The 12,795-nt window shown below is 37.2% G+C and overlaps 1 protein-coding gene across 2 annotated transcripts in view; it reads left to right on the top strand.

The window, feature by feature from the left end:
- The window catches only part of LOC111586232 (arrestin red cell), a 32,774-nt gene extending 20,327 nt beyond the window's left edge, over positions 1 to 12,447 (top strand). Inside the window, exons 7-16 of one of the 2 annotated variants that reach the window (XM_055017283.1) lie at positions 1,167 to 1,226; positions 2,885 to 2,952; positions 4,129 to 4,264; positions 4,542 to 4,626; positions 5,719 to 5,791; positions 6,973 to 7,110; positions 7,782 to 7,865; positions 8,376 to 8,452; positions 8,542 to 8,596; positions 9,518 to 12,447. In XM_055017283.1, coding sequence (XP_054873258.1) covers positions 1,167 to 1,226; positions 2,885 to 2,952; positions 4,129 to 4,264; positions 4,542 to 4,626; positions 5,719 to 5,791; positions 6,973 to 7,110; positions 7,782 to 7,865; positions 8,376 to 8,452; positions 8,542 to 8,596; positions 9,518 to 9,608 — 867 coding nt within the window. In that variant the 3' untranslated portion in view covers positions 9,609 to 12,447. The remainder of the gene's footprint in view (positions 1 to 1,166; positions 1,227 to 2,884; positions 2,953 to 4,128; positions 4,265 to 4,541; positions 4,627 to 5,718; positions 5,792 to 6,972; positions 7,111 to 7,781; positions 7,866 to 8,375; positions 8,453 to 8,541; positions 8,597 to 9,517) is intronic. The other variant, XM_055017284.1, reaches the window with a different exon arrangement.
- The last annotated feature ends 348 nt before the right edge of the window (positions 12,448 to 12,795 follow it).

A 12,795-nucleotide genomic window follows, 5' to 3' on the forward strand; every position in this document is an offset into this window, starting at 1 on the left:
CAGCTGAATCTGTCCTGGTTTTAGGTCACCGACGTCTAGTTTAGAAGTTTGAGGACAGTTTCACGATGCGTGGAATCTCTGCACGCTGCATCCAATTTGCATAAAGTAGAAGTCCAGTGTACTTCTACTCTACGCAGCTGGTAACACACCGCATGTTGCATGTTGGTCCGGTTGCGATTCGTTGTTTAGAAATACTTTGTGCTGAAGTGTTTCTGAAATAAAAGAGAAAGTTTGCGGCCGAGCACCTGTGTTTATCCGACTCATCTGCCAGACTGTCAAGCTGAAAGCTCGGTCACGTGACTATGTTGTGGTCCACTAGTGCTGCCCACCATCCGTGGGATTTGAGATGCGGCGCGTTGACCTGTGTAGTGGACACGTGCCTTAAAAGACACAAAACAATGACAAAGAGACACAAAATGATGACAAAGAGACATAAAATGATGACAAAGAGACACAAAACGACTACAAAGAGACACAAAACAACCACAAAGAGACACAAATGACAAAACAGACACAAAACGATGACAAAGAGACACAAAACAACCACAAAGAGACACAAAACGACCACAAAGAGATGAAAAATGACCACAAAGAGACACAAAATTACCACAAAGAGACACAAAATGACAAAAAAAGACACAAAACGACTACCAAGAGACACAAATTAACCACAGAGACACAAAATGACCACAAAGAGACACGAAACAACCACAAAGAGACACAAAATGACCACAGAGAGACACAAAATGACAATAAAGAGACATTACAAACAACTAAAAGGTACCGTGTGTTTCTGACCTACATGTTGAACATTCAGCTGTTTTTGTATTTTTACGCTGACTGATCTTCAGCTCCACGGTTTGTGTGTCTGTCTTTGTTGACTAACACAAATGTCAGGACGGTTGTGATGTTTGAGCCTCAGGAGTTCTGTGATTGGACGTGGTGACGTAGAGTAGAGGAGGAAGCTTCTAATTAGACTGAAGTTGATGCACTTGATCCACAAAGACTTCTTTCTCCGTTTATTCCTCTTCATTAGAGAGCAGCAGGACAAACGTCTTCTGGAATGATCTAAATGTGCTCAGAGTTTCACACAAACTGTCCCGTGTTCACAGCGTGAAGCAGGAATTAAGGGGAAAGATCACTGACATGATGCTTTCTGTCTGTAGATTCCTCAGAACCTCCCCTGTTCAGTCACTTTACAGCCCGGACCAGAGGACACCGGGAAGGTACCGACACACAACGTCACATTTATACATCTATAAACACAACAATGTCACATTTATATAGTCTGAAACACCACATCACATTTATATAGTCTGAAACACAACATCACATTTATACAGTCTGAAACACCACAACATCACATTTATATAGTCTGAAACAACACATCACATTTATATAGTCTGAAACAACACAACATCACATTTATATAGTCTGAAACAACACATCACATTTATATAGTCTGAAACAACACATCACATTTATATAGTCTGAAACAACACAACATCACATTTATATAGTCTGAAACAACACATCACATTTATATAGTCTGAAACACCACAACATCACATTTATATAGTCTGAAACAACACAACATCACATTTATATAGTCTGAAACACAACATCACATTTATATAGTCTGAAACACCACAACATCACATTTATATAGTCTGAAACAACACAACATCACATTTATATAGTCTGAAACAACACATCACATTTATATAGTCTGAAACAACACATCACATTTATATAGTCTGAAACAACACATCACATTTATATAGTCTGAAACACAACATCACATTTATACAGTCTGAAACAACACATCACATTTATATAGTCTGAAACAACACAACATCACATTTATATAGTCTGAAACAACACAACATCACATTTATATAGTCTGAAACACAACATCACATTTATATAGTCTGAAACAACACAACATCACATTTATATAGTCTGAAACAACACATCACATTTATATAGTCTGAAACACCACAACATCACATTTATATAGTCTGAAACACAACATCACATTTATACAGTCTGAAACACAACAACATCATATTTATATAGTCTGAAACACATCACATTTATACAGCTATAAACACAACATCACATTTATATAGTCTGAAACACAACAATGCCTTCATTTATATATTTATAAACACCACAACAACAATACCTTCATTTATACACCAAGTCTGGATCCTCTAAATCACTGTCTAGAGTCTGGTTATGTTGGTTGTTTGGCTTACATTTCACTGGACGCAGTAAAAACCACTAAAAAAGACATTAAAATCTGGGTTATTTATACTTTTTGTGTTAAAATCCAGATTATTAGTAAATTTGTTCATTAAAATCCTAATTATTGGTAAATTTGTTCATTAAAATCCAGATTATTGGTAAATTTGTGCATTAAAATCCAAATAATTGGTAAATTTGTTCATTAAAATCCAGATTATTGGTAAATTTTTGCTTTAAAATCTAGATAATTGGTAAATTTGTGCTTTAAAATCCAGATTATCCGTAAATTTGTGTGTTAAAATCCAGATTATTGGTAAATTTCTGCATTAAAATCCAGATTATTGGTAAATTTGTTCATTAAAATCCAGATTATTGGTAAATTTGTGCTTTAAAATCCAGATTATTGGTGAATTTATTCATTAAAATCCAGATTATTGGTAAATTTCTGCATTAAAATCCAGATTATTGGAAAATTTGTGCTTTAAAATCCAGTTTATTGGTGCATTACTACAGTACACTTGCTTCCTGACGCTCCCTTGACCTTTTCTAATGTGTAATTAAATGATTGTAAATACTTGTATTGTCATGGTAACATGATGTTCTAGGGATGACTAAAGGGTTCCTCTGTCTGCAGGCCTGTGGGGTCGACTTTGAGATCAGAGCTTTCTGTGCCAAGTCAATAGAAGAGAAGATCCACAAGAGGTGAGCTAACCAGTAAGGCCAGTTTATAACCAATTTATAACTAGTGGGACCAGTTTATAACCAGTAAGACCAGTTTATAACCAATAAGACCAGTTTATAACCAATTTATAACTAGTGGGACCAGTTTATAACTAGTAAGACCAGTTTATTAACCAGTAAGGTTCAGGGTTATCTGCTGCAGATGAACCAGTATCTAACTCTAACCGTGGTGTCGTCTACAGTCTCTACCTCTAACCGTGGTGTCGTCTACAGTGTCTAACTCTAACCGTTGTGTCGTCTACAGTCTCTAACTCTAACCGTTGTGTCGTCTACAGTCTCTAACTCTAACCGTGGTGTCGTCTACAGTCTCTAACTCTAACCGTGGTGTCGTCTACAGTCTCTAACTCTAACCGTGGTGTCGTCTACAGTGTCTAACTCTAACCGTTGTCGTCTACAGTCTCTAACTCTAACCGTGGTGTCGTCTACAGTCTCTACCTCTAACCGTGGTGTCGTCTACAGTGTCTAACTCTAACCGTTGTGTCGTCTACAGTCTCTAACTCTAACCGTGGTGTCGTCTACAGTGTCTAACTCTAACCGTTGTGTCGTCTACAGTGTCTAACTCTAACCGTTGTGTCGTCTACAGTCTCTAACTCTAACCGTGGTGTCGTCTACAGTCTCTAACTCTAACCGTGGTGTCGTCTACAGTCTCTAACTCTAACCGTGGTGTCGTCTACAGTGTCTAACTCTAACCGTTGTCGTCTACAGTCTCTAACTCTAACCGTGGTGTCGTCTACAGTGTCTAACTCTAACCGTGGTGTCGTCTACAGTGTCTAACTCTAACCGTGGTGTCGTCTACAGTCTCTAACTCTAACCGTGGTGTCGTCTACAGTGTCTAACTCTAACCGTTGTGTCGTCCACAGTCTCTAACTCTAACCGTGGTGTCGTCTACAGTCTCTAACTCTAACCGTGGTGTCGTCTACAGTGTCTAACTCTAACCGTTGTCGTCTACAGTCTCTAACTCTAACCGTGGTGTCGTCTACAGTCTCTAACTCTAACCGTGGTGTCGTCTACAGTGTCTAACTCTAACCGTTGTGTCGTCTACAGTCTCTAACTCTAACCGTGGTGTCGTCTACAGTGTCTAACTCTAACCGTGGTGTCGTCTACAGTGTCTAACTCTAACCGTGATGTGGTCTGCAGGAACTCAGTGCGTCTGGTGATCAGGAAGGTCCAGTACGCTCCAGAGAAGCCTGGTCCTCAGCCCATGGTGGAGACGACTCGCAGTTTCTTGATGTCGGACAGATCTCTGCACCTGGAGGCCTCTCTGGACAAGGAGGTAGAGAAAACGTCTCATCAGTGTCATACTTATTAATATTTAGTAATATATAATTTAATAAATTAATGAAAATAAATGTCTAAAATAAGAATAGAACTGGAGAATAAGATGTAATCCTGATGTTGAGAAACTCTGGACAGTTAATGAAGCTTTGATGCGTCAGGTTTAATCACAACCTGCTGCTTTAATAGTTGTGTTTTTACAGCCGATTCTGTTCCTAAGTTGAAGAAAATGTGCTGACGCCAAATCTCTTTCTCCCATGATGCTTTGCGTGCAGCTGTATTACCACGGAGAGCCAATCAGCGTCAACGTCCACGTCACCAACAACTCCACCAAGACGGTCAAGAGAGTCAAGATCTCTGGTTGGTCTACATCTAGTTTTTTAAACTTCATTAAAACTAACCTGAACCCAGCTAAAAACGCTTTAAAGATGTTTTCATCCTGAGTGAAGAGTTTGTTGGAGTTTTGTTCAGGTTTAATTTGATAAAACTCTTATTAGAGCACCGACGGTGTGTAGGAATTATTTTCACCTAAATGAATCCATTTCTGAGGCCTAAAGCAGCTCAAAAACTTTGATACTTTATTCATTTGTGGCAAAATGGCTCCATAGCGCCCCCTGTTACATTACTACAGACAGGAGGTTTCATCTACATCAACTACATTTGGTAGCCGTACCCTAAACACAACAGGAAGTCGGCCATTTTGCCTCAACTGTCGGATTTTTTGGGTTATTTTTGCTCATTTTCAGTGGAGAACGTATGTTTTAGCCTCTTTAGATTGGTTCCCAGTAAGTTTTATCTTCTTCAGATTGGTTCCCAGTAAGTTTTATCTTCTTCAGATTGGTTCCCAGTATGTTTTATCCTCTTTTTATTGGTTCCCAGTAAGTTTTATCTTCTTCAGATTGGTTCCCAGTAAGTTTTATCTTCTTCAGATTGGTTCCCAGTATGTTTTATCCTCTTTTTATTGGTTCCCAGTAAGTTTTATCTTCTTCAGATTGGTTCCCAGTAAGTTTTATCTTCTTCAGATTGGTTCCCAGTATGTTTTATCCTCTTTTTATTGGTTCCCGGTATGTTTTATCCTCTTTTTATTGGTTCCCAGTAAGTTTTATCTTGTTCAGATTGGTTCCCAGTATGTTTTATCCTCTTTTTATTGGTTCCCAGTATGTTTTAGTCTCTTTATCTCAGTCTTGACCTCCAGAGCAGCATTTTTTTTCCTAGAGATTGTCTGAAGTTTTATTACATTTAAGATGGAACCGCCTGTTTTATCTTCACTTCCACTTAAACGTTGGTAGGAATCTTTTTTTAAGAAAAGGCAGAATATGGCAAATAAAATGTAAAACAAATGAGGATTTAGTCCTTATTTTGATGATTTTCTAGATATTCTGTTGGAGTTTGGGGTAAATTAGAGTGAAAACTTGGCTTTTAGTGAGTAATGTTGTTGTTTTGTGTCCTCAGTGCGTCAGTATGCAGATATCTGCCTGTTCAGCACTGCCCAGTATAAATGTCCAGTGGCCCAGCAGGAGGCAGAGTAAGTCCAAGTGAAAATTCATCATTCTTTAAACGCTCAGCATCCACTCAGAGTCTGATTTGGTCCTTGGGTCATTTTTTACTATTTAAAGATTAAAACTAAAATAAAAAACTAAAATAAAGTCTTAAACTCGACATTACTGAAATGCTCAACTTTATTTTTTTTGTCCTATATTTTGGCCGATTAGCTGGACTTAGAAAGATCCTGAAAAATGTGAAATATTTCCTTGAGTTAAATACTGACAGTAGTATTATACTTTCATATAAAGTATCTTAGAATTAAATGAATCTGGTTTAAACCTGAAATACATCGATCTAAATACGATTTTAGGTATTTAAACAAAACAAAATGAATTCAAACCAAAGAGGAGCTCAATCAAAGTGAGTTTAAACTAATTTATAGTTTGTTGAAACTGGATTAAAAAACAGAAACTGACTGAAAAGAGGTTTTAAAAACTGCAGAATATAGATGGAATTCACTTATTAATTTTAACCAGAATAAACAAGAAAAAGTATTTTGTGGTGTAGAGTCGGTTTATACAGGAGATAAGTTTCTTTAAACTGGTTTAAAATTGGTTTATATAAGAGATAAATGTCTTTAAACTGGTTTAAAGTCAGTTTATATGAGATAAATGTCTTTAAATTGGTTTAAAGTCAGTTTATGTAAGAGATAAATGTCTTTAAACTGGTTTAAAGAGCTTTAACTAGTTCCAGCCAGGATAAAGTTCATATTTTAAACCAGCGATAAACTGAATTATTGTTTTTTTGGCTTTAAATGGTGCTGTACCACTTTAATGACAAGAACAAAGTGATGTTTGAGATAAACTGAATTAAAATGTGTTCAAATTGTTGTTTCTAAAACAGACTTAAAAAGAGATAAACTGTTTTAAAACTTGTTTATACCAGTTGGAACTGGTTTGTTTCACTTGTAAACAGGTTTGAATCGGCTTTAGCAAGGAAAAGCTAATAAAAGTTTGATGTTTGTTGGTTTAAACCAGAGATAAACTGAATAAAGTGGATTAAATCAGTTTACAGCTGCTATAAACTGGGTTAATGTTGATTATTTGTCGGTTTTCTACAGACGGCTGAGTTCTAATAATAATCAATGAGCTGTAATTTAAATTAACAGTGGAGGAGGCGGGGTTTAACCAGTTGATTGACAACAGCGTGTGGTTTCCACAGCGACCAGGTGTCGTCCAGCTCCACCTTCTGTAAGGTTTACACTCTGACCCCGACGCTGGACAAGAACCGAGAGAAGAGAGGACTGGCTCTGGACGGGAAGCTGAAGCACGAAGACACCAACCTGGCCTCATCTACCATGTAACACACACCAACACAGAAATACACACACATATACACACCAACCTGGCCTCATCTACCATGTAACACACACCAACACAGAAATACACACACATATACACACCAACCTGGCCTCATCTACCATGTAACACACACCAACACAGAAATACACACACATATACACACCAACCTGGCCTCATCTACCATGTAACACACACCAACACAGAAATACACACACATATACACACCAACCTGGCCTCATCTACCATGTAACACACACCAACACAGAAATACACACACATATACACACCAACCTGGCCTCATCTACCATGTAACACACACCAACACAGAAATACACACACATATACACACCAACCTGGCCTCATCTACCATGTAACACACACCAACACAGAAATACACACACATATACACACCAACCTGGCCTCATCTACCATGTAACACACACCAACACAGAAATACACACACATATACACACCAACCTGGCCTCATCTACCATGTAACACACACCAACACAGAAATACACACACATATACGTGTTTATCTGGTGTTATGTGTTATAGTGTGTTATTTATTGTGTCATTGTGTTATAGTGTGTTATTTATTGTGTTGTTGTATTTATCTGGTGTGTTACAGTGTTATTTACTGTTATTTGTTGTGTTGGTGTGTTCCAGAGTGAAGGACGTCACCAATAAGGAGGTTCTGGGGATCCTGGTTTCCTACAGAGTCAAAGTGAAGCTGGTGGTTTCTCGTGGAGGGTAAATAAATAAATAAATAAATATTAATGTCATTAAATACTTCACTAATCCTAACCCATTTAAACTATCTGTCAACAATAAACACACAATACTTTACTATGAAAACAGTCGTTTTGTTTGAATTTTTCCAGCTGGTTGAGCAGCTTTGACTCATTTTAGCAGAAAAACTAGAAATATTTAAAGGATTTAATAAATGAAGATAAAACTCCTCAGATCAGAATAAACAGAATAAAGATCCACATTTATGCGTCATTAAATTATTCTGTAAATGGGATCATCTGAGATGGTTAAATGCTTTTATTTTGTTAGATTATTAACGACAGCTGATTGGTTAAATCGCAGACGTGTAGTTTTATTTTGAAACTCCTGTGTTTCCTGTCCAGTGACGTGTAGTTTTATTTTGAAACTCTTGTGTTTCCTGTCCAGTGACGTGTAGTTTTATTTTGAAACTCTTGTGTTTCCTGTCCAGTGACGTGTAGTTTTCTTTTGAAACTCTTGTTTCCTGTCTAGTGACGTGTCAGTGGAGCTTCCCTTCATCCTGATGCATCCTAAACCTGTGGAGCCGCCGGCGTCTCGTCCTCAGTCAGGTGAGTCCAAGTCCAGCCTCCCTCAGTTGACATGACGACAGGCCGTCTCCATGGCAACCGTGTAATGTTGATTCATGTGTGTGTTCCAGCTGTTCCTGAGATGGACCCTCCCATCGACACCAACTTGATAGAATTCGACACAAAGTGAGTTTTTATTTGAAACCTTTATTTACATGAACCAGACTTTTATACTGAAAGGGCAGCTGTGATGTCACAGTTCCACTGATGTCACTGTAAAGTTTATTAAAACTAGATGTTAGCTACGTTTAGCTTCATTAGCAGCTCAAAATATCTCATCTGCTGAAGTGAACTTTAACTTCCACTTAATGAACTTCTAGCTAGTTAGCATCCGTTAGCATGCTAACTAGTGCTGCTAACTAGTCAGAATGCTAACGACTGCTAACAACTGCTAACCAACAAGTTAGCAGTTGTCAGCATGCTAATGACTGCTAACTAGTCACCATGCTAGCGACTGCTGCCAACTGCTAGCTAGTTAGCATGCTAGCGACTGCTCAGTAATCAGCATGCTAATGACTGTTAATGACTGCTAATTGGCAGCCATCAACATGCTAACAACTGCTATGTAGTCAGCATGCTAATGATTGCTAACTAGTTAGCATGCTAACCAGCTAATCTCAGATTGATTGTTGAATTTAGTGATTCTGGTTCAATAAAAGTTTGTAGCCTGAAGTTCATTTTAGAACTCTGATTATTGATTGATCATCTATTGATTATTGATCACCGTCTCTCAGCCTGATTATTGATTATTTTTATTATTGATTATTGATGACCGTCTCTTCCTTATTATTATTATTATTATTATTGATTATTGATGACCGTCTCTCAGCCTGATTATTGATTATTATGATTATTGATGACCATCTCTTCCTTATTATTATTATTATTGATATTGATCACCGTCTCTCAGCCTGATTATTGATTATTATTGATATTATTATTATTGATTATTGATGACCATCTCTTCCTTATTATTATTATTGATGACCGTCTCTCAGCCCGATTATTGATTATTATGATTATTGATTATTGATGACCGTCTCTCAGCAGCATCTCCCAGGACGATGACTTTGTGTTCGAGGACTTTGCTCGTCTGCGGCTGAAGGGTGTGGTGGACGATAAGGACGAGGACTGCTGAATCCTGGATCCGTTCAGCTACATTCCCTCTAAGGAGGAGGAGGTTTGGAGGCGTCCTGCTGCTCTTCCTGCTTCGTCTCGCCGCCGTCGTTCGTCTCCATCGTTCCTCGTCGCGTTTTGGCTGAAGGCCGGAGGTGTTTGTGGGCAGAGCCTGAAGGAAGCAGCGGCGCTCGTCTTTTATTTTGAAACGTTTCTGAATGTCGACCGTTTTCTCGCCGTCTTGTACAAACAGAATCTATATTTGAAAAAAAGAAGTCTACGAGCAGTCGAGAGCCGCTTTGTTTGGTTTGTTTCTCTTTCAGTGAATCCTGTCGACGCTTTTTATCACAAACGCTCACAGAAGTCTTACACGATTCACCAGCATCCTCTCGCCTCACGTCTTCACAACGATTCCTCCTCGTCAGACCTTTAATCCTCCTCATAGCTGCAGGAGACGCTCCGGGTTTTAGTCAACAAACGACAGAACGAGATAAAAACCAAGAGGCTGGGTTTGGTTCCTGATCAGAATAAAAGAATAAAAGTCAAGAAATAATCTGCAGAACCACTTTAGGGTCAGAAAGAAAGAAAGAAGTTTGTAGATCCTTGATTTATCCATAAACCTAAAGAAGCAGGACGAAGGAACATCAAGAAGAAATTTAGGCTTTTTTCTCACTATTTTCACTTAAATCATTTGATTTTCTAAATAAATTTCCAGACAAATAACCAACAAAATGAAACTTTTTTTCCCTTAAACTGCATTTTTATTCTCAGTTTTTGGCCTCATTTCTAGTTAAACAGGAAAACAAGCAGAAAAACATCTGAAGTTTCTGTTCAAAATTCAGTTTAAATGAATATTACACAAATAAAAGCTTGGTATTTTCAGAATAAGAGCCCGCTGTAGAGTGTAAACGGTGATTTTATCTTAGCTAAAAGTGAAACTAGTTTGTAAATGAAAGTTTTCTGAGTTTCTTCTCTTCAGGTTGGAATAAACGATTTTTTGCACATTTAGTTTTTCTGTCTGGTTCTGGAGTCTGAGGTGAAACTTTAATGTCTTTTGTTGGTTTTTGTCTTTTCCTTGAATTTGTTGACAAAAGTGAAATCAGTAAATTTAACGACGTCTTGGCTTCATGTTTCTTTGTTCTTTTCACCATTCAGATAAAAGTTAGTTTTTGTTTCCATGAAGGAGCTGAATTCACTTTAATGAAACGCTGTTGCTCAAACTTTTACTTTGAAACGGTTTAAAAACAAACACTGACTTTGAGTTTCTACTGAAGGTTTTTAAACGTTGCAGGAGAATCTGCTGCTCGATGGTTTTTATCGTCCAGATGCTCCAATAGTTTAATTTGTGCCTTCAGCGCCTCGCTGCTGCCAACGAGTCGATTGTTTGCCAATTATTGCTCAGTTTAGTCATGTTGTGGCTAAAATGGTTTAAAAAATGCCAACATTTCTGTTTCCGTTTTCTTCAAACTAAATCATTTTATCTCCAATAACTTGTCTCTAAAATTTCACTTTCAATACAAAAAACATTTTTTTCTTTTCTTAAACGTCTGATTTTAAGTTTAAAATTAAAACAATCCTTTAAAAAAATCTTTTCGTCAATATTCTGTTCCTGTCATTTTTTTTAAAAATTAACACCAAAAAACGGTTTAAATCTAAACTTTAAACTGAAATATTCTCCTGATTTCATGATTTTTATTGCTCATGAATAATTTTTTTTGGAGAAATTCTGACTTTATTCTTGTAAAATTTAAGAATTTAGAACCCAAAAGTGTCTTCATTATCGTTGTTTGACTAATTTTTGTTATATTTTGATTATTTTTAACTGAATTTATTCCTGTAATGTTCTTTGACAAATAACTTTATAAATTTGTCTGTAGTTGTGGAAACAAGATATTTATGGATTTATCTACAGATTGGAGCTTTAACTGCAGATTTATTTGACTTTTTAAAACTGTTTTTGCTCCAAAAAATGATCAAAATGATTGTTTATTGAAAAATGTCTTAAAGTTCTGGTTTCTCCTGAATATTTGGGCGTTTTCTCCCAGAATTCCAGTTCGGTGATAAATTATTGATTGAAGACCAAAGTCGATCGGTGCCATGAAACCCTGGAGCCACCAGCAGCAGCAGCGTCCCGCTAAACGTTTAAAACCTCCACGTTTATCTCCTCCTTTCTCTAAAAACTCAAGTCCTCGTGTTGATTTTCAAAATAAAAGCCTGCACAGTTGGACGGTTCTGGAATTTCTGCACTTTGATCGAAGACAAACCCTCAGTTTCTGCTTTTTGAATGTTTGATCGTTCGGACGCCGTTCGATCGTTTAGACGCCGTTTTTCTAAATCGTTTTTTTACCTCTAAACTGCCAACTTCCCTCCTCCTCCTCGTCCATCTTTCGCTCAGACTGTCAGAAGGGAAGAAGAAGCCGACGCGGAGCATGTTTTTAATTTTTCGGATTTCTTTTTTTTATTTTCCAAGCAGTGCTGTGAATCGTACGAGCTGTGATTCTGTCCTTATTTTGTCGTGCATATGTGGGGTAACTTTGCTAAGTGTGAAAATATTTTGAATAAGTGCCACGCCCCGGCCTGTGCGATGCTACCATACTGTCTATAAACAGGAAGTGATTCTGCTGGTGGACCGACGCCAGAAAAGATAGAATTCTGATTATTATGCTTCTGATTATTATTATTATTATTATTATTATTATTATTATTATTATTATGGTGACTATTATTATTCTACTGTATCATCACTGCGACCATGATTATCCTCATAATCATTTAAGAGTCTATTGTTTTGCCATGTATTTTTTATTTTGAGATTTTTATTTTAGTTTTCTTTTTATTATTAAAGGTAAAATGAACTAACAGACATCGTTGCCGTCTGCTCATTCTGCAGTTTGGGTCGTTTTCAGCCAGATTTGATAGTTTTAGCTCATTTTCTGAACTTTAACTGTTTCTAATGATGTATTTTTATGCACATTTTGAAGCTTTGCATCAGAAAAAGTCAACCAAAACCTCAAAATTAGGAAAAACTGCACAAAAAACTCACGTCAATTTTCTAAATACAAAACAAACTGAGCAGCTCTTTCCCAGAATCTCTGAATCCCAGATATTCACATAAAACGTGAAAACAAGCTTGTAGTAGCAGCAACGTTTTTAGTTTTTTTTTATTCTTCAAGGTAAAATGAACCAACAGACAGTGTTGCCTCTTTGAT

This window comes from Amphiprion ocellaris, chromosome 14 (genome assembly GCF_022539595.1).
Source record: "Amphiprion ocellaris isolate individual 3 ecotype Okinawa chromosome 14, ASM2253959v1, whole genome shotgun sequence".
Classification (NCBI taxonomy): domain Eukaryota; kingdom Metazoa; phylum Chordata; class Actinopteri; family Pomacentridae; genus Amphiprion; species Amphiprion ocellaris.